Source organism: Chelonoidis abingdonii, chromosome 11 (genome assembly GCF_003597395.2).
Source record: "Chelonoidis abingdonii isolate Lonesome George chromosome 11, CheloAbing_2.0, whole genome shotgun sequence".
Classification (NCBI taxonomy): domain Eukaryota; kingdom Metazoa; phylum Chordata; order Testudines; family Testudinidae; genus Chelonoidis; species Chelonoidis abingdonii.
The window spans coordinates 37,905,441-37,931,622 of NC_133779.1; the positions used below are offsets into that span (position 1 = coordinate 37,905,441).

The 26,182-nt window shown below is 52.3% G+C and overlaps 1 protein-coding gene across 3 annotated transcripts in view; it reads left to right on the plus strand.

Moving 5' to 3' along the window:
- Positions 1-26,182, plus strand: part of PALM (paralemmin) — a 60,154-nt gene that overhangs the window by 24,287 nt on the left and 9,685 nt on the right. For all 3 annotated transcript variants that reach the window (XM_032783396.1, XM_032783565.2, XM_075070896.1), the window contains exons 2-7: positions 2,435-2,483; positions 8,688-8,768; positions 11,430-11,560; positions 22,727-22,838; positions 24,423-24,444; positions 25,246-25,308. In XM_032783396.1, coding sequence (XP_032639287.1) covers positions 2,435-2,483; positions 8,688-8,768; positions 11,430-11,560; positions 22,727-22,838; positions 24,423-24,444; positions 25,246-25,308 — 458 coding nt within the window. The remainder of the gene's footprint in view (positions 1-2,434; positions 2,484-8,687; positions 8,769-11,429; positions 11,561-22,726; positions 22,839-24,422; positions 24,445-25,245; positions 25,309-26,182) is intronic.

A 26,182-nucleotide genomic window follows, 5' to 3' on the forward strand; every position in this document is an offset into this window, starting at 1 on the left:
TTGAAGTGAATTGCTAAACAGTCACTTTGAGTTTTAAAAAAAAAATCTGAACATTGTCATTTTTTAAAAGTCTATTTCTTTATTTTTAGGGTTACCCTCCCCTCCCCCAGCCACCCCAGTTCAGCAAACTCAGAGTTTTTTGACCTAAATCTGCATTTATTTATTTGGCCAAAAAAATAAAAATCCCAACCAGAAAAGTCTGCCAGCTGCTATCCCAGCTTTGATGGGAACAATGAACCTGCACAGGTGGGGTAATTTTATGTTACTGTAAACGACCAACCGATAGGAGAAGCTGCAACAGAACATGTTGGGGTCTGTGTGTCATCACCTTCTCCTGAATTTGGCAGCATTTTCCAGGGGCTATAAATAGACAGACCAAGGGGGACACGCCTTTTATTGCTGGAGGAGTGGGGGCCAGCTGGCTTCCTGCAGGTGCAACGCCCCTCACTGCGTGTCTGACTTTGGCAGCAGAGGAAGCCCAGGGAAGCCAGCTAAGAGGTATGTTACTGGAGTGCTTATGAGCAGGGCCCTGAGCATTACGCAGATCAGTCACAGCGAGGCAATAGGGGGCTTTCAGTGGGTCAGAGCTGCAATTTCAAGCTGTTTGACACAGATTTCTGCCGTGCCCCCCACTGAACCTGCAGCCGCATTGCTCCCAGGCTGTGACACTGTCCTATCGCACGGCTAAGCAGGGCTGGGCTTGCTCCTCGGATGGGCAATCTCAAACAGCAAAGAGGCTTGTTCCACCGCGCCAGATCCCGTTGCTCTGTGTCTGACAGTGGCGCTTAGAGATCCTAGCTGAGCTCTGGGGCCCACTGTGCTTGCAAGCTGAATAGACGAGAAGGTTTTCCCCCGGCTGGAGCTGAGGGGGGTCCCATGGCAGGGCAGGCAGTGAAACCAAGATCTCCTGCCTCCCACTCCAGTGCCTTAGTCACAAAAGCAGCCTTTCTGTAGGGAGTGTTCGGATTTGGTTCTGACCTGAAACCATGTGCTGGCCCTGGCCCTGTCTTGAAACACAGCAGGTGGTTTTGGCCGGGATGACCTCGAGCCTCCGGCAGAACCCCAAGGCAGCCACGGGGTCTCTCTGCCCGCAGCATCACTTGTTCTGGAGCTGCGGCAAACGCAAGTCGCAGCTGCCTGCCTGGGTGTCCTCTTTGCCTGTCCTTCATTGTCCTTGTTCGGAGACAGCAACAGGCCTGATCCCAGCACTTGGCGAGAGAATCCCTAAGCACGGTGGCTCAGGGCCGCAGTAGATATGCTCTCATCAGCAGAAAGGGCAAAAGAAGGGATGGATTGTCCAGGGAGAGTCGCGATCTGAGCTCTGGGACTGGTGTCCTTATGCACCTGAGGGTCTCTTCTTTATTCCAAACTGACACCCCCCTCCTCCCCTTGGGGAAAGCTCTTTAGGTCTGGAGTTTGTTTGTCTGGATCACGTCTATCCAGAGGCTGTTTGAGCGACTACCGACCTCCAGGGTGCTGGGAAGCATCCAGGGGGGCAGCTTTCCAAGCGTTGTTTTGGCACGTCAGTTTCCATTCGCTTCCTGGAGCTAATCTCCCCACAACAGGCCCTTCTGCAGCCTCCCCCATATTACCATTGTACGGAATGCCTCACAATCTTACTCAATGTATCCTCACAACACCCTGGAGAGAGAAAATGCTCAGTCCCCATTGCACCAACAGTGGATGGGGGCAAAGAGAGATTAAAGGATGCAGGAAGCCCAGGGCAGAGCAGGGAGACAGGGGTTCGATTCTCAAGTTCCCTGCTACTGCCTGAAGCATTAGGCCTCCTTTAACTTGAGCTACACAGTTTGGCCCTAAAATGATAGTAAAGCCTCAGGATAGCTCAGTGGTTTAAGCATTGGCTTGATAAGCCCAGGATTGTGAGTTCAGCCCTTGAGGGGGTGACTTAGGGGGCTAGGACAAAAATAAGTAGTTAGTCCTGGTAGTGAGGGTAGGGGGATGGACTCAAATGACCTTTCAGGGTCCCTTCCAGCTCTATGAAATAGGTATATTTCAAATATTATTTTTATTTATTATGCAGTACTCTGGAGCAGGCAGGGAGTTGGCTCATCCACAAAACTCCATTTGTCTGGGTCAAGTCCAGCTCAGGGACACTGAGCCTGCAGTGACAGCGAAATCTAAAAGTTTGCATGGGATCCGATGGCGGCACTGGGACACCCCCGTGTGCAGGCTGCCCGGCCAAGAAGTGCTCCACTTTTGCAGCAAGTGCACAGACAGGATGAACAAAGGGACAAGGGAGGGCCGCAAAGGAAGGGGAAAGTTCAGCCATTGTCTGTGTGCAGTGTCCGGTTCGCTGCGGGCCACAATGATTCTATTCACGGACATGCACCCATAGCATGGGAGAGTCTCCCCTTCCCGAGCTCGTCCCTTGGCCTGTGCGCTGATGCTCTGCGTTCGTTTGCTCTCTTTGCAGGATCATGGAGGCTGGCGCCATTCAGCAAGAGAGGCTGCAGGCCATAGCGGTAAGTGGTCCCGTCCCATCTCCTTCCATCTTCGTTATCATGCAATGAATCCTCTGAGCCTCGAGCTGCAGGTCTGGCTGCTGGTAGCATTTCGTGGCAACGTGACTGGCCTCCTGCTCCAGACCATGTGGTGGTAACGTCAATGTGCCAAGGCCCAGACCTGGGATGCAGGCTGGAATGAGGGATGAACGAACGTATTCGTGCAGCAGCCGTATAATGCCAGTGGCCCCTTTCTTCAGGCTGAGTAGCTCTTTCCGTGACCCCAGGGCAATGGTCTGTTAGTTCTGATCTAAGTACACTGCCCAGGGGGACTAGATATACAAAGCGGGTGAACCCTGGGCGGTGTGGCAGAGGTGACTGCACATGGGGGCTGGGTCTTGCATATATTTTATACAATGCTGTAGGCTCACTCAGTGCTCAGGGCAGCAGCCTGGCTCCTGATTCCCGATTGTGCTAAAGCCCCTCTGGCAGCACAAAGGGACCTTAAAGTGGGTGGAAACAGCCCCCCTGAGATTATTACAACCCCACCATCACCACTCGCAGGAGACCTCCCCGCTCAGTGCAGAGCTGGCTGTATGTGTGAGGAGGTGGCATGTCGGTGGGGTGGGGCGGGGTGGCCAGAACATTACAGCTGTTCTCAGTTTCACAAGGCCCGTTGGAGGCCATAGGATGCAGCGCGTACGTTAGAGTAACCCCGGGGCTGCTCTCCTAGGAAGCCAGGCAGGGCCCTGAACTGGCTCAGAATACACGGAGTGCAAAGATCAGCTTCATCCCCCTCTTTCTCCCCACTATCTCTGCCTTACATGCAGGAACAAGGGAACGGAGCAGCAGACTCCCAGTCTTTCCGATCGCTGCCCCTCCTCATGGGTCTAGTTATTTTCCTGTTTCTTCACACTGGCATTGCTCTTTGATAGCCAAGCATGGCCATCCCAGACAGCAGTGCCCGGGAGGAAAGGAGAGGTGTAGACCCCAGGGGAGCCTGGGGAGAGAAGACAAGGAGACTCAGAAGATTAATCCTGACAATCCGTTCCTCCTGCACCCTTCCAAAAATGGTGTCATCGAGACTACTGGGAAATTGTGGATGATTTACGCAAAGAAAAATAATACAAACCGCTAGGAGCGGGTGTCACAGTTACTGGCTCTGGAGCGATGGTTTTTGGAGCAGAGGAATGGGAGTGAGGATTCCTGGCCTCTTTTCCAGGTTCTGCCACTGTTTCCCGCATGAGCGTGAGGAAATCGCCGGGCCTTGGTATCCCCAAGCGATAGCTACTTGTCTGGGCAGTGGGGAGGCCTAATGGATGAATTAACAAACAGCCTCTGAGAGGCTGGGGTGAATGTCTGACTGTTGATTGCTGTTACTACTTCCCCAGCCTGGACAATGGAAAGACGCCCAGGGTCAGATCCTCAAAGGTATTGAGGCTCCAAGCGTCTGGGGTCTGGGGCCCTTTGGATCAGGCCCCACAGGAGGGCGATTTCTTGCTTGCAGACAAGATCCCGGTGCCCACTCAGAGGATGGAGGTTTTGGCAGGGGCTGGCTCACTCACCGGTGGCTGTCTAGGACCCAGAAACATGCCGGCTGAATTGGTCTGACTCCAAACAGCTGATTTCCAGGGTGCAGGCATCTGGTGCCAGCTGGGCGGTGGGTGAAGCGAGATTTCCCTGCCTGTTGGCCGATGAAAGCTGATGGGACTTGAGCTGCGGTCGCTGCTGGCTGGCTGGCTCCTTCTCAGTGGCCTGGAGACCTGGCGGATGGTGGAATCAGTTTCTATGGGACTTTCGCAAGTGTGCAGAGGCATCCGGTCAATGCTGTGGTTTACTGGTGGGGGCCTGACTTCTAAAGCCCAGAGAGAAAAGGGCTGTGTAAGGGAGCAGAAAGGGGCATTATTGTCAAGAGAACAGGAAGCATCATCCAGCAAGGAGCTGAGCGCCCCCTGCAAGACGCCAAGTGCCCTCCACTCCCAAAGGATCAGGCCCACGGACATAAGGTCGCTTGTAACGGGAGCTCCCTGGCTCCGGGTGAATGAGGATGCAGATGCGGAGAGCCAGCCTGGAGGCGTGTAACTGCTGGGCCGTGCAGTCTCTGCCTTGTCGTCCTTTGAGACGGAGCCAAGCATGGTCCTCTCCCTATGGCCATATGTTGGCTTCCTGCCCACACCTTTGTGTGGCAGCCTCGCCTGCCAGCTTTCCAGTCCCTGCTTGCGATCGGGCCGATCGCTGCCACGCAAAGGGCAGATTGTTCTGGGCCGGGGAAGAAAACGTGTGATGCTTCCTGGGATCGGAATGTGGCTGAGCCGACGCAGATGAAATAATCAGGACCGATCCCAACAATGGTGCAAGGATTGGAGGTGGCTCGGATCTTCTCTGAGGGCTGGGGAAATCCAGTTCCCATCTTGTTTCCAGGTGGAAACAGCAAGCCCCAGCCTATGAGGCAGTGAGGACTAGTGGATAGAGGCACTAGACTAATACCCAGGAAATCTGTTTTCTATTCCAGGCCCTCTCACTGATCTGCTGCGTAACCTCAAGCAAGTTACTTCAGCTCCCCATCTGTGGACTGGGAGTAATCACCCTTGTGGGAGGCCATTCTGGCTTGTCCAGCCCTCTGTGTCCCAGTGTTGATGGGTTAGAGCAGCACTCTAGCCAGAAGCGCACTCTTGGGGTTAAAGACTTGAGAATCCTTAGGAAAGGGATAGATAAGACAGAAAATATCATATTGCCTTTGTATAAATCCATGGTATGCCCACATCTCGAATACTGCGTGCAGATGTCGCCGCCCCATCTCAAAAAAGATCCATTGGAATTGGAAAAGGTATAGAAAAGAGCCACAAAAATGATTAGGGGTATGGAACGGCTTCCGTCTGAGGAGAGATTAATAAGACTGGGACTTTGGAAAAGAGACGACTAAGGGAGGATATGATGGAGGTCTATAAAATCATAACTGGTGTGGAGAAAGGAAATAAAGACGTGTTATTTACTCCTTCTCATAATACAAAAACTAGGGATCACCCAATGGAATTAATAGGCAGCAGACTTAAAACAAACAAAAGGAAGTATTTCTTCACACACCACACACTCAGCCTGTGGAACTCCTTGCCGGAGGATGTGTGAAGACCAAGTCTATGACAGAGTTCAAAAAAGAACTAGATAAGTTCATGGAGGATGGACAGGTCCATCAATGGCTATTAGCCAGGATGGGCAGGGATGGTGTCCCTAGCCTCTGTTTGTCAGAAGCTGGGATTGAGCGACAGGGGATGGATCACTTGATAATCATCTGTTCTGTTCATTCCCTCTGGGACACCTGGCATTGGCCACTGTTGGAAGACAGGACACTGGGCTAGAGGGACCTTTTGTCTGACCTATTATGGCTGTTCTTTTGTTCTTAAAGACCCAGAACTTGGAATCGAGGTGACTGGGTTCTTTTTCCAGCTGTGGGGAGAGTAAGATCTAGTGGTTAGAGCAGGGAATTGCTAGTCAGGGCTTCTGGGCTCCATTTTCAGCTCTGTCACTGCCTCACTGTGTATGCTTAGCCAAGTCCCTCCCCCCGTCTGGGCCTATAATGAGATTTTCCTGTCTCACTGTGCTGTTTAGGGGGCTTGACTCATTTCTGTTAATAACGGGCTTGGAGAAGGCATTATAGAAATGCAGCGTGATCTAGTGGATAGGGCACCAGATTGGGAGTCAGGAGCCCTGGGATCTATTGTCCATTCTGCTGCTCATCTGCTGTGTGATGCTGGGTGAGTCGTGTCCCCTGCCTGTGCCTCAGTTTCCCCTCCCACCCTGTGTCTGTCTCTGTTTCATTTATAAGCTTTTTGGGACAGGGACTGTCTCTCATCGTGTCTCTGTGCAGCACCAGGCACGATGGGGCCCTGATCTCAGCTGGGCTTCCTGGCTTTATTGCAACAGAAATAATTCATAGTAAAATTGAGGTCCAAGTTCACTTTGGCCCTGGGAAAACAAGAATTCTGAGCATGTGTATGAATGTTGCCTGCCCTAATTTGAAAGGAACATCAATCGCAGACAAGAGCCGTCATTGTCTGAGCAGCACAGGCTCCCATTTAGTCTGAAATACACGTGCTTCAGCCAGTGTAATTAAATTTAAAATTCTCCTGAGAGAACACAGGGGTAAGTGAAGGGCAAATATATTTCATGAAAACCCGTTACATAGCGCAAATACATTGCAGATGTCCGATGAAACCCGGGGCTGCAGCACGTTCGTCCACCCATGCTTGGTCCTTCCAGCTGCGACTCCAAGTGGCTGAACAGCGAATACTACGACAGCAATTTATAGAAAGCCTCGCTGAGACCAAGGTCTCGTTGTGTCAGGTGCTGTACATGAACGTAGTGTGAGACAGTCCCCTCCCCAAAGAGCTCACAATCTGAATAGACAAAGGATTATTATCCCCATTTTACAGATGGGGAGACTGAGGCACAAAGCAGTGAAGTGACTTGTCTAAGGGCAGGGGAAGCCTGTGGCAGAGCCAAGACTAGACCTGAGCGCTCCTGAGTCCATGTCCAGACCTTCCCTTTTTCCCCCACTAGGGCCCAAACTGGGACAGCAGGGAACTGATTTTCAGAGCTGTTGAGCGCCTGTGACAGCAGTCTCAGGGCTGCTCTACTTTATACATGCTGCCAGCAGCTGGCCACTAACTGTGGATCCACAGGGCTTAGCAATGCCGCTGGGCCTGTTGCAGCATGAGTGAGACTGAACCCATGGCAGATGTGCGGGTGATCTGAAGAGGAATGGGGAATTTCAATCACAGGTGGAGGTCCTCGATATTATTTCTTTCCTTATCATCTTCCTTAATCTGAAAGGAAAAACCTCAAGCCGGGGAAAGTGCATGTTTGCTCTGAGTGCATGGAGTAGACACAATAGCTGCCTTGATATCAGCCGTTCGAATGTACCTGGCTTCTGTCCAGCTCGCTGTCCTCTGTGCAGGCTCTCCAGCTCAGTCGCTGTCGCTCACAGACTAAGTACAGCGAATCGATCTAGGCACAAACACCAATCCCAGACTGTGGGTCTTGGAAATCCAGGCCGTTGAGTCAGGCAGCCATTCCCCTTTCTCCAGGCATCAACGATGGGATTTAGGATGTTTTCTATGTGCCGTGGTCACACATTGTGCAGCTGTGGGGCCTTGGCTGTGTAGCTGCCGGGCATTGGTGGGGCAGTGGTTTAATGTAAATGCAGCTCTTGTGCATTGGTTGTGTAGTCGCTGGTGTAGCTGTTGTGCATGGTTTGTGTAGCTGCCGTGCATTCTTTGCATAGTTGTGCGTTGGATAGGTAGCCGGTGAGCATTGCTTGTCATTGTGGATGGGGCTGTTGTCGAGCGCTGCTTGGTCATGTAGCGGTTGTGCATTGTGGCGGTGGTGAGCATTGGGAGTGTAGCTGTCGTGCTCGGTTTGTGTAGCTGCGTGTTGCTTGTTTGCATAGCTGTCCAGGCCTGTGTAGCTGTGAAGCATTGTTTATGTAGGTGTGGAACGTATGTGCTGCTGTTTTGCATCGTGTGTGTATTTCTCGGGTATTGTGTAGCTACAATTTCCGGTTAAGAGAAAAATGAGGAAAAATTATGTGGAGGGCAGGGGGAATGGAAGGAACAAACCCTAAAGGAGAGAGAGAAAAGCAGAAGTGGAGGGGGCAACCTCTCTGGCCTGCCCCATCCACGCCTCCTGCATTCCACAGTGATGGAGCAGCAGCAAGGGTTGAGTCTGGAGAAATCTCAGCTGTTGAGTTGACTAACTTGCAGGGGGAGCAATTTTCTGAGTCAATGACAAAGGTCAGTCCACTTAAAATTGTCTCTGAAAACTTCAGGCCAGATCCCCAGCTGGTGTAGATGAGCCTTACTCCTATTGGCGTAGATGGGGCTGTACCGATCTACACCTGCTAAGGACCCGGCCCGACACCTGCCCACTGCGTAATGGAAGCTGTCCCACCCGCGACTCCCCATGAGCACTGGAGCTCAGCGGCTTTGCAGATTCCAGCAGGGACTGACTGAATCACTGACCCACAGGGGAAAGGGCTGGAGACCTGACCAAGGGCCTGTGTTTAAGCGCACGCCTGGCTTTAAAAGGGTTAGCCAGCCCCCCTGAAGTCAGTGGGACGCCCCACCTTCTGAAAGCTAAAATCCTGGCATGTCTGTCCTAACAGACACAATTATCGTGAATTCATCCTTTTCTTTCCCTCCCTTCTTCGTCTTTTCCTTCTACTCTCAGGAGAAGAGGAAACGTCAGATCGAGATCGAAAATAAAAGGCGGCAGCTCGAAGACGACAGGCGCCAGTTACAGCACCTAAAGGTAGCAACTCGGATCTGGGCCCAGTGCCGCAGGGCTGAACCTGAGCGGGGCCCCTGCCAACCACAAAGCATGTCCAGAACCTGAGCCCAGTGTCACCGAGAGAGAGGGTTCAGGGGGTCGCCTGGGGCTCATGAGACGTGGGCTCCGTTCCCAGCTCTGTCACAGACTACCTGTCCAACCTTGGGCAAATCACTTAGCACCAGATTTGTCAAGGTATTTAGGTGCCTAACTCCTCATTTCAGGGGTTAGGTACTGAAATATGTTTAAAAATCTGGCCTGGAGCTTCTCTAGGCCTCCGGTGGTATCTGTGAAGTGGGGTAATGCTGCTGCCCTTCCATACAGGCTGTTGGGGGGTGAATAAAGACGGTGAGGTCCTCGATAGAGCACAGAGGTGACACTTTTCACATGGTCAGTGGGGTGGGGGAACCATTTCCCCCAAAACTATGCGACCCTTAAAATGTGCTTTATCCACCTTCCCCTCTGCACCCAGGTATTCAGTTCAGTGTTTCCTTGCACAGTCACCTCGCGGGGGCAGGTATGATGGACTCGAGCAGTGTTTCTCAAACTGGGATCCGCAGATCCCTGGGGGTCCCCGAGGGTACTCCAGAGGGTCCACAGGCCCCACTGATCATCTCCTCCCCCTCCCTCCCAGCGCCTCCTTCACGCCGGGGAACAGTTCCCTGGCGTGAAGAAGGCACTGAGAGGGAGCGGGAGGGGCAGGGGCCCTGGGTCTGTGCCGCTCCTGGAAGCAGCCAGCATGTTCCTGCGGCCCGGAGTGGGGACAAGGGGTCTCTGTGCGCTGTCCTCAGCCCAAGGGCCAACTCTGCAGCTCCCATTGGCCGGGAATTGTGGCCAATGGGAGCTGCAGGGACGGTGCCTGAGGGCAGGGGCAGCACACAGAGACCTCCTAGGCCCCCGCCTAGGAGCCGCTGCTAGAGGGATGTGCAGCTGCTTTCAGGAGCCGCCCAAGGTAAGCGCCGACCCCCCTCACCTCCTCCAACACACCAACCCCCTGTCCCAGCGCAGAGCTTGCACCCAAACTCCCTCTCAGAGCCCACACTCCTCACCCCCTCCTGCACCCTGTCCTCCTGCTCCAGCCCTGATCCCGCTCCAGCACCCAAACTCCTTCCCACACACACACCCCGCACCCAAATTCCCAGCTCACAGCCCACAACCCTTCCTGTACCCCAACCCCCTGCCCCAGCCAGGTGAAAGTGAGTGAGGGGGAGAGCAAGTGATGGAGGGAGGGGGGATGGAGGGAGTGGGGGCATAGCCTCAGGGAAGTGGGAGGAGCAAGAGCTGAGTGGGGGAGCTTGGGGATCCCTGAAAATTTTAAATCAAAATGGGGGTCCTCAGGTTGCTAAAGTTGGAGAACCACTGGACTAGAGGGTGAGCGATTTTAATATTGCCATGTCTAGGAAGAAGCCATGAGAAGCTGCGTTGCTGCAGCTTTACAGATTCAGGGGGGTAATAGGAAAAGATCCAGGATGCAGATGTGCCGCTTTGAAGGGCTTCCTCTGAAGGGTTTCCATAGCAGAACAAGCAGCTTGGAGACCAGCCATCTCCCTGCTTGCTTGAGCCAGGTGGCAAAGTCTGGGGACTGACCCCAATGACTCACATGCCCTGGCACGGGACATCCCGCTGGCCAGGAAGAGCTATGATCACCTGCAGACTAACCCATTGGGCTTTGGGTTTCCCCGAAGGCCTCATCTGAACACTCTGGCTTGGACAGGGCCTGGCTCTGGAGAAAGCAAAGCAGCATTTTCCCAGCACAGAGAACATCCCACGTTCCTCACCTTCTGCAATGAGACTGCTAGGTTGTGCCCAAGCCCCTCTGACATGGCTTGGGAAGGGTCCTATGCTTTTCTGATGAACACCAGACTGTACGAGGTTTGAAACCACACCAGAAGAGCAGGCCATGACTGTAGATAGACACCATGGTCATTGATGGGGCTTGAACCTACAACCACGAATACCCAAAACCTATGCTGCTACTGCTTGAGCTAAAGGAGCAACTCCTTCATCACTGGGAAAGTACTTTTGGATGAAAAAGTGTTAGCCAGCTCTAGTGGGTGGTTTGGTTTTCCTCGGTGGGAGGGAAGGAGTCAATGGAGAGTTTGACCTGAGTGAGAGGGAAGTGGTGAAGTCACCCTCTCTGGATGTTTTCAGATCAAGATTAGATTTTAGCCAAGTGGTTTTAGCCAACATGACTGGGCTTGATACAGGAGTGACTGGGTGAAAGTCTCTGGCCTGCAGTGTACAGGAGGTCAGACTAGCTATTCTAATGGTCCCTTCTGGCCGTAAGCTTGATGAAGACACCTGAGGATTCACGCTCACGTGCTAGGATGATGGGCAGCAGTACAGATAGATTCAGCCCCATGATGCAGAGTGATGTCCTTGCTGGCTCATTTTCTGCAGAGTTACTATCCCCTGGCTAATGTGTGTTCCTGGGAACACTCCATCCACACCCAGCGGCTCCTCTCATTGCAGGTAGTGGTATGAGGTGTCCTGGTACTGCTCCAGGAGGCCCATTAGGAGAGACCCCAGTGCTCAGCCTCCTCCCTGCTATGTTGGGGGTGCAGCAATGGACCCCAGGTGCTCCCTAGGGCAGAAGGGGGAAAGTAACCGGTCTCTCCGTGTTCCCTTCCCAACCCTACCCAGTCCAAGGCTCTGAGGGAGAGGTGGCTGCTGGAAGGAGCCCTGTCATCCGCCTCCGAGGAAGACGAGGCCATGAAGAAGCAGATGCAGGAAGACGAAGTGAAGACCAAGGAGCTGGAAGAAACCATCCAGAGGTAATGGTGAAGGAGTATATGCAGGGAGGGAGGGCAGCCCCCCGGAGGTGAGGGGAGCAAGAGGCCATTAGTGGGCACAGGGTAGGTGGGAGCTGGTCCCGGGAAGAAAATAGCAGGATACCAACAGCTACACTGAGAGGTTGGAGGAAAATGAAGGTTCTAGTTGGCTTTGCACTAACAACTCACTTCCTCAACCCCTTCACCCCACCCCTGGTCTTCCCGTGTGCCCCTTCCCAGGCTGGTCTCTGAGATGTCACCAACATTTGTAGCCCCACTTGTGAGGGCCATGCAGATCAGCTGCAAGAAACCATGTTCTTCAGGGCTTTGCAAGTGGACTAGGTGGCTCCTGCTCGGAGAAACAGCCACCTGGAAAGGAACCCAGATTCAGACTGCACAGAACACACAATTCTGGAGCGTTCGTCTGGAGTCTGAGGCAGCGTGGTGTGAGCAGGCGCCTTTGAGTCAGGATGCTTGAATGCTAGACCTGACTTGGGGAGGCAGTGTGATCTAGTGGTTAAAGTGGGGGTGAGGCACCAGGGCTCTATTCCTGGCCCTGCCACCGATTTTATTTGTGTGACCTCAGCCAAGTCATCTACTCTCCCTGTTTCTCCGTCTGTGAAATGGTGAATGGGTCCATCCCTTCCTCACTGTGAGGTTTGTACGTAGGGCTGATAAGAGGAGGTAAATATAAGATATTATTGTAATAGGACTAAATCCTGAACTCTTGACTCGGATCTTACTCAAGCGAAGCCTCTGTGGCAATCACTGGGCATGTTGCCTGAGAGAGATCTGCAGGATTCATACTCCTTCTAGCAGTGAGTTCGTGCTGAAGCCCTGCAGACAGCTTGTGCCATTTTGGCTTCTCCAGTCCTGGAGAGTCTCGCACTCCGGGGCCAGGTGTCAGGAGGAAAGCTGTGCACAGTGGTGGGGGCTTTGGCGGGGGATAGGGTGGAGGGGAGCTGAAGGATTATGTAGCTCAACTTCTTCAGGTGTATCCAGCCGGCTGGGTGTTGCCTGGAAATACAACGGACTTGCGCTCCCTGTTCCCTGCACCACCTCCCACACAGGACAGTGTCTGACACACACAGCTGAACATTCCCTCTCTCTGGGAGCTGCTGACAGCAGCAATTTTCCCATCCTCTCCCCCAAACAGTGGCGAGCAAAGCCCATTTCACTGTCTGTGCATCCGGGGCAGAGCCACAGCTCCACAGCGGTGCCGCAGAGCAGGGCAGCAGGGACTCTGTTTGGTCTGTATCCAGAGCCCTCCTCCTTCTCTGTCACTTTAAAGCCTCTCTCCCTACTGGTACAGCAGCCTTGACCTTTTGACTCTGGTGCGCTGGAAGCTAGGGCGGGTGGGAAATATTCCATCTAACCTGTTTTTGGCCGGAAATCAGGGAATTCAATTAAATGGGATTTTGCGCAAAAAGTTTCTGCAGGAAATTTCAGTTGAGCATCGAACCTCAATGCCGTGATTGCGAAATACTGCCCCAGTGCCTCAGAGGAGTTGCAGTTTGGGTGTCCTGGGCTCCCATTTGGCTATGTGGACCAGGCCTCTCAACCAAACTTCCCCTCTCCTGAGGCCTGGTGGAGGTATGACTGCCACGATGCACCTCCCTCCCCCCACCAAAATGAACCAGGGTTTGGAATAGCAGCCAGTGATCACAGAGGGGCATCAGCAGGACTGAATGTAGAGAACCTGAGGGTGGAATAGGCAGGGGTAATGGATCAGGACTGAGCTACAGTGGAGACAGTTGGTTATATAACATTTGGCCTTGCTAACACTGGCCATCTCCAGCCCGTAACTGTTCCTAGAATCTCAAGGTTGGAAGGTACCTCAGGAGATCAGCTAGTCCAACCCCCTGCTCAAAGCAGGATTAATCCCCAGACAGATATTTGCCCCAGATCCCTAAATGTCCCCTTCAAGGCTTGAACTCACAACCCTGGGTTTAGGGGGTCTAATGATAGCTCAGTGGTTTAAGCCTCTCTATTTCTTAAGTGCTCAATTCCCTCCCAGTTCAAAGGCCAAGCAGTTTGGTTTTTGCCCTGTAATTTTCTCCTCGTGCAGAAGAGATTTCAGAACACACTTGCTTTGTCCTTGTGGGTGGAGGCTGAGAGCCATGCACCCAGCACCCTAGAGCACCCATCAGCGGCAATTAGGAGATGACATTATTTAAAGTGAAAATCCAATAGAGATTGGGAGGGGGGAAGGGGAGAAATTGACTCCATCAGGAACCTGTGACGCTGTAATGCTGCCCCGGGGAGGTATGCCTGAACACAGACGGCTTCCCTCTCCCAGCTCCCTCCCTAATGGCATTTGTGCTTTTCACATTGCTAGAGGCTGCGGAAAGCTTCCCAGCTAGACACACAAACTCAGGGCTGAGGGGCGAGGAGCACTTTGTGCCATGGACAAGTAGTGGGAAGTCTCGTCTATTTCAAAAAGTGTAACAGTTTCCCCTTTGAAATCAAGAGGAGATTAAGCGGGGACATGAAAGCGGTCTTCAAATACTTGAAAGGCTGCCATAAAAAAGATGGAGAAAAGTTGCTCTTTCTTGCCATTGAGGGCAGGACAAGAGGCCATGGGTTCAAACGACAGCAGGGCAGATTTAGATTAAATCTCAGGAAAATATTCCTGGCTGTAAGAACAATGGGATGATGGAACAGACGCCTGAGGAGGCTGTGAAAGCTCCTTCACTGGAGGTTTTCTAAGGGAGGCTGGAGCCATCTGTCTTGGATGGTTGAGACACAACAAATCCTGTATTTTGGCAGGGGGTCAGACTAGATGACCCTTTAAAAGGTCTCGGGGATGGGGCGGTCACTTTCAGACTCTCAGTCGCCAATCAGAGTACACAGAAGCATGTGTGCGATTTGATTGGCTAATGGAAGGTATGGGTTCCCTCACATGGCTGGTTTTAGACAGCTGTGATCTGGGATTTGTCTCCTCTATGTAACAGTGTGCGTGTGGTATTGGACATATACTGGTGTTTAGCAGGTGGCGTTGGCTGGATAGTCGGGAAGGAGTCGGATTGCTGTTCAGCTTCCCAGTGGATGTTAAACACGGCAGCAACCAGATCTGGAGTGCTGGCTTTGCAGTCATATATCTTAGGAGACTTAGATGAGTTAGAAGGAAAAGCGAGAAACTTTTACCCTCTCCCAGTAACCTCCTTCCTGCTCATTCAGCTGCCAAAGAGCAGAAAGAAAAAGCCAGCAGCAAAGAAGCCTTGCTAGGAGAGGTATCCCAGCAGCCAGAATGCAGTAAATTACTCCCTCTCTGTCATGCTGGCCATTCATTACAAAGAATCAGTGCAGATATAGGTCAGATCCAAAGAGGCCATTGTCCCTGTTTAATGGCACAATGGATTTTTCAGAGACTGGAGAGGGGAAGTGAGCTTTACAAACAGGAGACAGAAATAAAAATCTGCTGAAGGGGACACTGTCAAAATAAAAATTGTGTGCGTCCAGGCCGGATGGTGATCTAAGCTATACCGGGTACAAATCTGGAGGAAGTTCACTGACATCCCAGTTCTATACCAACAGAAGTGAGGTCAGAACGAGGCCTCTTTATTTAAAAATTCCCTGCCTGCATTGCTAATAACTAGAACTAGTTAGGAAATGGGGACAGCTTTTTATAAGAAATTGTGGAGCTTTTGGGGGCAAAAAACTCAGCAACATTTGTAATATTTCATCTGACTAATAACACCGAAAGCCCACAGAGAACGATTTTAGTCTGATCCAAAGCCTGTGGATGTCAATGAGAGTCTTTTCATTCACTTTGATTGTTTTGGGACTGAAACCTTGCACCCTGCTGGTTTCAGTGAGGCTGCTCGGTTGTAACAAGGATTACATTTGCCCTACGTCCACTTTGCCAACTCTTGCAATTCAATTTTATTGCAAGTCTCATGATGTTTGGAGCTTTTTCTTAAACTGCCAGCTCCTGGAGTCATGTGAATATAGAAAAATCTTGGCTTTTATTTTTAAAAATTTTCTGTCCTTCATGGTTGCAGAGAAAAGTTTGAAAGCATGACCTGTGTGTGGCCTAAAGGCTCCAAAACCAGAAAGCAAATACCCAAGCTATATTATTTATTTAAATCTCATGATTTTAAGCCAATATTATGGTTTTTATGGGGCCAGATTCCTGATTCTTGAATGCTTGGGCATAGCAATACAGCAGTTTTAAACATCTGATTTCATTCTCACTACTAAAACTGTTTGTTTGTGGAGGATTTTTTTGTTTTTGTCTTTTGCATTTCACTCAGGGAGTGAAACTAGTCTTGTTGGTTTCACTTCCTAGTTTTCGCCACACGATGCTTTTGTGATCAGGAGCCAGTTGCTGCAGGGTGGGATGTTCCAAGACTCGCCAAGGAACTGTTTGCAAAACTGATGCTTGTTTTAAACATTTTGATGTTAGGCTCAGTGCTTTGCAAAGGCAGGGGAGTCCCCAGAGCTGCTCAGTTTCATCACATTTATATCAGGTATATTTTCATCTGCGAGTAAGGAGGGGGAAAGCACTGGACAGGGACTCAGGAGATCTTGGTTAATTCTCAATTCTACCACCAACTCTGTGTGTGACCCTGGCCAAGTCCCTTAGGGGGTGTCTACATCATAATGTCAGCCCAGGGTTAGTAGAACTCAAATGAGCAGATCTTGGGTTTGTTAACCTAGGGCTTAGCGTTTACACTCATTTGTAAGCACAGGTTAGCAATTATTAAACCCTGGGGCCCCAGCCTCTACACTGCCTTATGCAGGCCCAAATCCAACCACCCATGTCCCAGACTTCCTAGTGCTCTCCCAAAATGTGGCCATTCTAGCACTTAGCTCATGGTGCAGTGTTGGAAAACATTATTGTCCACCAAACCTGATTGTCCACAGCACTGAGAATGTCGACCCATGAGATTGTTGGATACTTTTGGCAGATTTCTAGAGTATGAGTCAGTGGGATTGTCTACACTGCAAGGGAGGAGGCCTTGATCCCTGGGTATCGGCTTGACTGAGGCACTCGGATCCTCCACCCCATGAATTCCTAGGTTAGCACGATTTGTATATAGATAGAAGGGGGGCTGGCAGGAGCCTGAGTCTGAACCCTAGACTTACACTGGGTGTGTCTACATTGGAATGAAATACCCGTGGCTGGCCCATGTCAGATGACTCAAGCTCACAGGGCTTGAGCTGCAGGGCTGTAAAATTATGTTCGGATGCGTGCTGGAGTCTGAGCACTGGGACCCTGCGAAAGGGGAGGGACGTATGTATCCAGAGTTCTGAATGGGCTTGTACAGCCCACGCTGCCCCATCATCACTGCTAGTCACACGGGCATGCCGACCCGCCCTGCAGCCGCACCTCCCATGGCTGCGTAGACACACCCTAGTGGTCTAGCCCTTGTGGCTGCAGCTTGAAAACGTGACCCCGGCAAGGTTCAAAAGCAAATAAGGCAAAGAAAAGGATCCTGGGGCATTTTAAAAAAACTTCCTAGTTTCTAAGCCAGTCTCCTGAGTTTCGGTGACTTAACTCAGGAGTTCTGCACATTTGGGGTTGGCCGTGTTGGTTTCTTCCTCTGTAAAATGGGGCGAATAAAACTCCTTCTCCCACCCTTTGCCTGTTTAGACTAAGCTCACAGTACAGGGATTTTTCTCTTAGGAGGTGTGGGCCCATCACTGCAGAGTTAACGCGAGCTATAGCCTCGCTCAGATGAGAGCATCCACACTGCAAAATAACACCCCAGCTACGCAGAGTGGTCATGTTAGCTGCAGATGAGTTCTGCTTACTGCAGCTGGTGCCTGTATCCCCTAGTGAGCCAGCCAACTTGAGCTAGAAGCAGCCCCGCCCTTGAGTTAAGGGGCTTTGCGTGTGGACGGGATTGAACTGGGGCACCACTCGAGTTAATTCTGCCGGGTTTAACTTCGAGTTCAAACAGGAACGTGCCTGGGGATGTTCTCTGTCCAGGGCTGTGCAGAGGTTCGGACTGGATGACCGCAGAGGTCCCTTCAAGCCTTATGATCTATGAGTGGATGCCGCTTTGTTTGTACAGCTCCTGGCACAATGGGGTCCTGGACTGGCTGTGGCCTTTATGTGCTGTTTTATACAGATAACAAGAACGGTTCTCTGTGATCTATTGAGTTATCCTAGCAGAAGTGGAGTCCCAGAGAGGTGAGACAGCGAGAGAGTTATAAAATCCTCAGCTCAATCGATGATCCAGTGGTCAGGTCATTAGCCTAGAACTTGTGAGACCTGGATTCAGCTTCCTCTTGGCCTCTCGGTACCTCATTCTGCCCAGTGGGGATTACAACACTGCCCTGCCTTGCAAGGGGCTGTGAGGATGAAAAATGGTCAAATGCTTGGAGATCTACTAAAAAGCGCCTATACGAGCTAGGTATTTATTTCTACTGCAGGAATGCCTAGGAGCTGCCGTCATGGCCCCAGAGTGCCAGGTGCTGTACAAATACAGTCCCTGCTCCAATGATCTTACACTCTAAACTTCCAGTGAACAGTCTGAAGCTACATTTTCTTCTACCCTTTGCAGCCCTCACACTGTCACCAGAATTTATCAGATTCTGTAGCTTCCACATTTCAGCCTTTTAAATCAAATGAATGATCTTCTCACAATAAATGGTTTTATGTCATCGGTCTGGCTCTGTAAATGGCTGCCTGATTTTCCTGAGTGATTCAACCATCTGTACAGATGGGAGGGAAAAAATGGGGTTTGCAGATAAGTTGTTTGGTGATAAAAAGGCAAAATTGAGACAAACACTTGGGAATCCTCTGGCCGCAGGTTAGGCTGACCAGATGTCCCGATTTTATAGGGACAGTCCTATCTTTTTCTTATATACGCTCCTATTACTCCCCGCCCCCTGTCCCGATTTTTCACATTTGCTGTCTGGTCATCCTACCGCAGGTGCTTAGTGGGAGACATAGTGCGAGCACCGGTTAACGCTCTCCAGTGTAATTCCACTGCTTTGCTTTCCGTTGAAAAATGAAACTCTCGGTAATGCTAGCACTTGGTCATTCCCTAAACACCTATTGGCAGAGGATGACCAAGTGCTTTGCAGCTAAGAGATTAGCTCACAGCTCCCCTGGGCAGTAGGTATCACTATTGACTGGTAGGTAAACCGAGGCTGTCATAAACAGATAGCTAAGGGTTAATGTTTCTTTTGCCTGTAAAGGGTTAACAAAGGGAACCAACACTGACAGAGACAATCAGGAACAGATTTTCAAAGCTCAGGCAGAATTTCTGGGTTGTGTGTCTTTTGTCTGTGACTCTGTGCTCTCTCGGCTCTGAGAGAGATCTCTCTACTCCAGGCTTTTCTAATCTTCTGTTTCCAAGTTGGTGGACAAAGGTAAAAACAATAGGCTTATTTGTTTTTTTTTGTATTTACTGTTGTTATTTGCTGGAATGTTTTAAATTGTATTTCTTTTGGATAAGGCTGTTTATTCATTTTTCTTTTAAGCAATTGACCTGTATATTGTCAACCTTGATACAGAAGACCATTTTATGTCTTTTTCTTTCTTTATATAAGCTTTCTTTTAAAACTTGTTGAATTTCTTTTCTATTGAGGCTCAGGGGGTAGATCTCTGTGCCAGGGTTACAGTCTCTCTCAGGGAAAGACTGGGAGGGGAAATTCTTTGCGTCAGAGTGCAAAGCTTACTTTGCGGGACTCTGACTGAGGGTGAAAGAAACTGGATCTCTCTGGTTTGCATTCAAGGAATTGATAGGGTGATCGTCCAGGGCCATCCCAGGGAGGGAAGCCTGGGAGAATAAGAGGAGACAAGGGGAGGGGGTTATTTCCCTTTGTTGTAGACTCAGGGCATCTGAGTCTTGGGGTCCCCCAGGGAAGGTTTTGGGGAGACCAGAGTGCGCCAGACACTGGAATCTGGCTGGTGGCAGCGCTATCAGATCTAAGCTGGTAATTAAGCTTGGAGGTTTCATGCTAGCATCTTATTTTCTGAACTCTAAGGTTCAGATCTGAGTAGGAAAGCTATGACAGAGGCACAGGACAGTGAAGTGACTTATCCAAGGTCACGTAAGAAGCCAGGAATCCAGGCTGTATATCCTGACTCCTAGTTTCCTGCTCTACTCACGTGACCATGCTTTCCCTCCCAGAGTTAAGATTAGAACCCAGGGGTCCTGACTTGTATTTAGCTCTGACCACTAGATCGCACTCCACTCCCCTGGCTGGGGCTAGAACCCAGGAGTCTGACCCTCAGTCCTATGTAGCAACCAGCAGTTACCTCGCACAGAAAAATTGCAGTGGGAGATTGCCCTTGTTCTGACATGTCACCCTCTGCCCATCCTGCCCCTTCCCCTTTCTCCCACCAGCTCCATAACTTTCTTCCCCCTGCAAGCTCTCGATCCCACTGAGCTCCAGCAGCCAGACATCACTGAGCAGCCCCGACCAGGGTGGCCCTTTTCCAAACCAGGATGGTATTTTTGTCCTTTTTTTTTTATAAGCAGCAGGAGATGCTGTTGTCCTGGTGGCAGTGCTGTGTGACCGGTAAGTATGGTGAGGTGCAAAGCCTTGAAATAAGTGGCCCGTGGGATGCAGTGAGCGAGGGCCCCGATGCTGCACAGGCATCTGTGTGGACAGATCCAGCCGCGGGGGGTCAGCAGACAGAAGGATCTGCCTGTCTGGGATCCCTTTGGCAGATCATAGCTTAAGTGACACCAGTTCATCAATTTGCACAAATCACTCCCAAATGTATGCGGCTCTGCTCCAACATGCTCCATCCCGGGGCGTGAGATGAGAGATTCCAAAGTCTCTAGCCTCATCTTCAGAAAGGGCCAAGGCCCTGAGCCACTCTGAAAATCCCGGCCATCAAAAGTGCTTCAGTTGGGCCTCCAGAAATGGAAACACCCCAAATCACTAGCCACTTAAAAAAAAAATCTTGTGCTGCCAGCCCAATGGACTAGACACTAGAGCATCCACTCTCAGAGCCCTGGGTATTGGCAGAGTGCGTGGCTTGTGGACAGGAAATCTGCAGCTTCTTTTGCCTTCTTCCATCCACAGCCAACATCCTGCCTGGGAAAGTGTTGTGTGTTGTTGGCTCATTAGTTCAAGGCTTTGCACGGGTAGCTCTGATTTGTCGGTGGCCATTGTCCTCCCCTAGCTGTTGTAAATATTCAGTAGACGGAGTGAAAAGCTCCTGGACCTGGTGAAATCCGGAAGAGAAACAAGTGCAATCAACAGCCTTGCTGCTGTCTCTTGCAGCTCAGGATTGCTGAGTGCTGAGGCCAGCAACTGCTGCTGAAGTCAATGGAAATTAGGGGGGATTTGGCTCCTCTGAAAGTCAGGCCTTCGGAGCCTTGCCACTGGATACACAGATTGCTGTTGTAACCCACTGGCTGGTCCCTCCCTGTGCTGATCCACAGAGGATATGGGTCTGTCACGGCTCTTAGCCCGAGACCTGAACTTTTTAGCTCAAGCAGCAGAATTCATGCGATTAGTTTTGGAGACCTCCAGTTCAGACCCTGATGTTGGCCAGGATGGCCACCTCTGCCCCATAAAACAAACATGGGTAAAGCTGTTGTCACGTAGGAGCCCTGATCCAGCCAGGCCTTCAGCATGTGCTTAGATCCCATCAGCCTCAAGGGGCCTGGGTGAATGTGGAGGGCCAGCAAAAAGGGGTAGGCACCACAGAATCCCTCAAAATAGAATATAAACGGCGCCTAGGCCTTGTGCTTCCTCCCTTATCAATTCACTTCCTGTGGGCAAAGTGGCAGGAATAGATCTTGAGGAAGAATCTGAATGAGGACAGAGGATGGGGGCTGGGTGGTCCAGAGCTAGGAGGCGGCTCTGTGCCATGATGGGGAAGAGGTCACGGAGGTAGTTGTAGGAGAAATTGGGCATCATGGCTGGAGTGACGTGGGCAGGGGGCAATGCCCCTTCTACGAGGATTTAAGGAGTTGGATGGGGATCTCTCCTTGGGGATTTTGCTTTGCAAAATAGCAACATGGAAAGCCATATCCTCAGGTGTTGTAAATCAGCATTGGTCCATTGACTTCAGTGGAGCTTTGCCAGTTATACCAGTTGAGTATCTGGCCCATGAAACATCTAGCTGATGGTCTCCGTACACACCCACCTGTCTGTCTGGCGGTCTCCGTACACTCCCACCTGTCTGTCTAGCTCCTTCAGCCATGGGTGTGTTCCAGCAGTTAAAAGCAGGAGATGGGGTCCTTTCCACCCCTCTCTCTCCTGCACCCACAGCCCCATTTGAATTTTAAGGCATTCGAAATAATAATCTGCCCATCCGAGGAACTCTCCAGTTCTAGATCCCACCTGCAGCCTTTAGGCAGTCACTTGCCATCCTGTTTTGTGGGGGTTTGCGTCATACCAATTGGCCCTGTTCCGTGCGCTGCAGGGGTAGCAAAGCGTGCTTAGTGCGATGGTGGAAACAGGTCCTTGCATGAAGCCAAGGAAATGAGCAACAACAAAACCCGGGTGGGTCAGTTTGACTCTGGTGTGAGTCCGCAGGGGGAGGCGGGTTTGGGGTTGGCCGAGCTCCAACTGCGTCTTACGATTGCCAGATGGGCAAGATCGGTGCCCTCTGCTTCGTATCCTGAGCCTGATTCTCCTTGTGCTTACACCAGCACCCGTCCTTCGGCTTCCATGAGTTACAGCTGGTTTGCCATGGAGTAAGGGCTCCACTGAAAGCCAGCGAAAAGGCTCCCCTGGGCTTCAATGAGCTTTGGCTCAGGCCATGTATGAGATCAGAATTGGGCCTCAGTGGGGGGGTGCAGTGGCAGAGCATTGTGGGCACTCGGGGGAAGAGCAAGGCCACCCTAGGTCAAGATCGAAGCACATGTTGGGAGCTCTGAGAAGGCAGTGGGGTCTAGTGGGTAGAGCAGAGGGGGGTGGGAGTCAGGAGCTTTAACTGTGAACTCGGACCCCTCCCAACGATTTGCACAAGCTGAAGAGCCGGCCCTCTGCTTTTCTTTTGGTTCTGTCCTTCCATCTCCCTTTGCTCCCAGGACAAGCTGGCAGGGTGGGGCCTTTGGGTGCGTGGGGGGGCTGATCTTTGCCTGGATAACGTAACCAGGCATTTCACGCTCAGGTTCCCTGGGGGCGGGGGGGGGCTCTCTGGTACTTGGCTCCTTTGAGACTGGTTGGGCTGGCCCTCCGGGCTGCCCATGCTACCCCCTGCCATTGCACCCCGCTCAGCAGCCAAACTCTGTCTTCCAGGTTAGAGAGGGAGCTGGAGATTCTGGAGAACGGGAACTCGGCGCCTTTCACCAAGGAAAAGCTGGGGAAGGAGGTGACAGCAAAGGAGGAGAAAGCAGCAAACGCACAGAAGGTCAGGAGGAGGGGGAGCGGGGGAAGCTTAGCCCTGGCTGGCCTCAAAACCTTCCCTTAAAGAGGTCAGTTCCATTAACCCCCCTAGTACCGCGGAGCCCACAATAGCAATGGTATCTCCATGCAGGGGCCTGCCCACTGCACAGGTTGGCATGGAGGGGCTGGGGTGGTTACAGTGATACCCTGAGAAAGCATTTTTGGCTGTTCCCTTGAGACAGCTGTGAAAGGGCAGCAGGGACAGAACCGGTTTACCCTCAGCCACCCTTGCCCAAGTCAGGGGTTCTGCTGCTGTAATGCACCGAATGGCCTTGAATCCAGGCATTTGGGGAAACAGGCCTGGAATCGGTTCATCTGTCATTGCGTCGTGCGTGCATGTAACGGCGGGTGCCCGAGCTGCAGTCAGAAATGTCTGCACTTACACGAGGCCCCAGTTTCCTGGCTTCCTTGCACCATCGTTTGCCACCTGGGGGGAAAATACCGCCAGATCAGAGTGGCAGCGTTGAGTCTCCACTTGGCGCGGGCGTGAGGGGCGGTTCTGCTCAGGAGTATTTTGCACGTGCACGGGTGCAAGCCGTGACACGCAAGCAGGCAGGGAATAGGGAATGCAGTGCTGCGTGGCTTTATTAACAGGGGAGATCGAAACAGGAGACAACCAGCATCTCTTCACCTGAAAATAACGCCCGCCTTCCCCAGGGCAGAGCTTTGCTGCCAGCCCACGTCCGCCCCCCCGAGAAAATCCTCACACCTCAGCCACCGTGCTGGGCCCAGCCCCACAGCTCTGCCTGGTGTCCCCCCGCCCTGCCATCGCAGAGCTCAGCAAGAACAAGGCCTGCTGGCCAACGGCCTGTTTGCGCGGTTCATCGGCCACATGGCCAGTCTGGCGTGAAAGCAGACGGTGGTTTGCCGGGGCAGCTGTGGTCAGCGGCTGTGCTCAGCCACACCCCCTGCTGGATCAGAGTGGACACTCAGAGCCCTCCGCACGCCCACCCGGTTGATGGGGATGTCAGGCCTCGTGGGGAATTAGCAGGCGATGATTGGCTGGTGTTTGTCACTGGGAGGAAATCACGGTGCTGATGAAGACAGAGAATGCTGGAAAGAAGCTGGAATCCACCTGACTGGGGTCTGCAAATCCATTTGCATTCCTTCACCACCTGGCTTGGGAGCTCGGCCCTGGGTGACGGACAAGGACTCGCTGCTGTTAGCCCTAATGGGTCTATGACACAGCAGCTAAACGGCCCTTATCCTATCCATGCACATACACGCTGGCCAGTTCCTCGCCATATTCCCCTTTCGAAGTGCACCACTTCGGGGCTCTCCTTTATCTCTGGTTGCACTGACCCCACGTACTGTGATTTAAGTTAACGAGTCTTGAGCCACATGGTTAGAGTGAGACGTTCCCGCCGGGTCTGAATGCTGCTAGCTGGCAGGCAGGCCTGCAGCAGCAACTAGCGGAGCAGGGGTGCCGTTTGCTGTTCTGGTGGTTGGATTCGCTAGTGCACGCTCGGCTGTGTGGAGGACTCGGGTGCCACAGGAGGGCTGGGAGTTAGAAGTGCTACTTGTAACCTCTCTCTGTTCTGTTTTGCAGACTCCGCTGGGCACAGCTAAAGGTGGGTTCTCTCCTGTCCCATCCATGTGATCCAATTTTCCTTATGTCCTAGGCACAACCCACGCTCCCCTCACCTAGGAGCGAGCTCCCCGGCGCTGCTGCTCTGAGTGGTGGCCTCCTGTGCGGGAGAAGCAGAATGTGATGCCCTGGCTTTGCAGCCCTTGGTCCCACTGCATGGCTGGGCAGCGCTCGGACAGGCTTGGCCGCTGGATGCCAATCGGTGCTGAGCTCCCACTCGCCTCACTCTGCAGGGAGTGGATCCTCAGGAGTGGGAATGGCTCTTTCCACACTAGATTCCCCTTTGCTTGCGTGTCACCCAGCCCTGGAAACACCCCCAGCCCTACGGCTCAGGGTGGGATGCTGAAGTCAGTCACCTACCTTACCGAACCCTTCCTTTCCTCCAGCGTCCGCTTTCCTACCCCCCTTCCCCTCTCTCCACTAAACCCAGGGGCAACAGCTATCAGCCTTCTCTGACTGCACCTGCTTCCTGCGGGGTGAACTAGGAGCAGACCTAAGCCACAAAGGCCCATTTGCAGGGGGCAGCAGCCTCCTAGGCGGTGGGAAATGCCTCCCCCAGCTCCCCAGGGTGCGGGGTCGAAGAGGCAAGCGGGATGATTGTTGCCATTGCGAGCCCGGGGCCTGCCACTTCAGCTATTGTTATGAGCCCCCGTGGAACGGTCCTGGCGCGTCCCCTGTTGTGGTGGATGGCTGGGAGCAGGGCACGGTGGGGAAAGGGCGTGTCCCCTGCTCTGGCAGGTCACCTGGATGGAGAAGTCATTGCTTTTCCTCCTCTTTCCCAAAGCGGAGCAGAAGATCTGCAACAGCCCCATGAAGTCGGTGGACGGCACAGACATGATGAAGGCAGGTACGTACGTCACCTCTTGTCCCGGGGAGGATACTCGAATCCTGCTGCCCCACGGTACTTAGTGCTGGATGGGGGCAGGATGCCATGGGGCTACACCAGGGTCGCGTTGTCTCGGAAGAGAAAATCACAGCAAAGCCGCAGTGCTCTTAGCAGGGCTACAGGTGTCTATCAGCATGAGTTGGGGACAGGGTGTATGGCACAGGGGTCAGGGATAGGGTTAGGTTAGGAATGTGCAGGGTCAGGTCGGCGTGTTCAGCCAGGTGGGTTGAGGTTATTGGTGTCCATCACGCGGGTTTAGAATTGCAGACAGCCATTAATTTGATGGTCCATCGATACAAGTCATATGCTCTGCACGTGGAACCGTTCCCCGGGCCTCTGATGCCCAGGAGCGGCACCAGGGTTTCAGGCGCCCTAGGCAGAATTCGGGGGGCAGCATTTTGTGTGCTCCCCACAGGGTGCACAGGAGCTTCCTGTTCCACTCCCATTGCACTGCCAAAGAAGCACCCTTCGCCGAAATGGCGCAGCTGACTGCGGCAGTCATTGAGCTGCTCAGTTGCCTGCCGTTGTTTTCTGCAGCACATCGGCAGAAGGTCCTTCTTCGGCAGCGCGATGGGAGCGGAACCGGAAGCTCCTGTGCACCCCGTAGGGAGCGCACAAAATGCCACCCGCCAAATCCTGGCCCCCTAGGCGACTGCCTAGGGTCGCCTAATGGAAGTGCCGGCCCTGCTGATGCCAGCCAGATCCTATTAGGGGCAGGCTGAAATCCACCTTGTACCAGGCAGTCAGCACTTGGAGCAGTGCTGGGTACCCAGCGTCTGGCGCATCCAAAGGGCGGTGCCCCTGGGAAACGCGAGTCACACACTTCTCGCGTGAG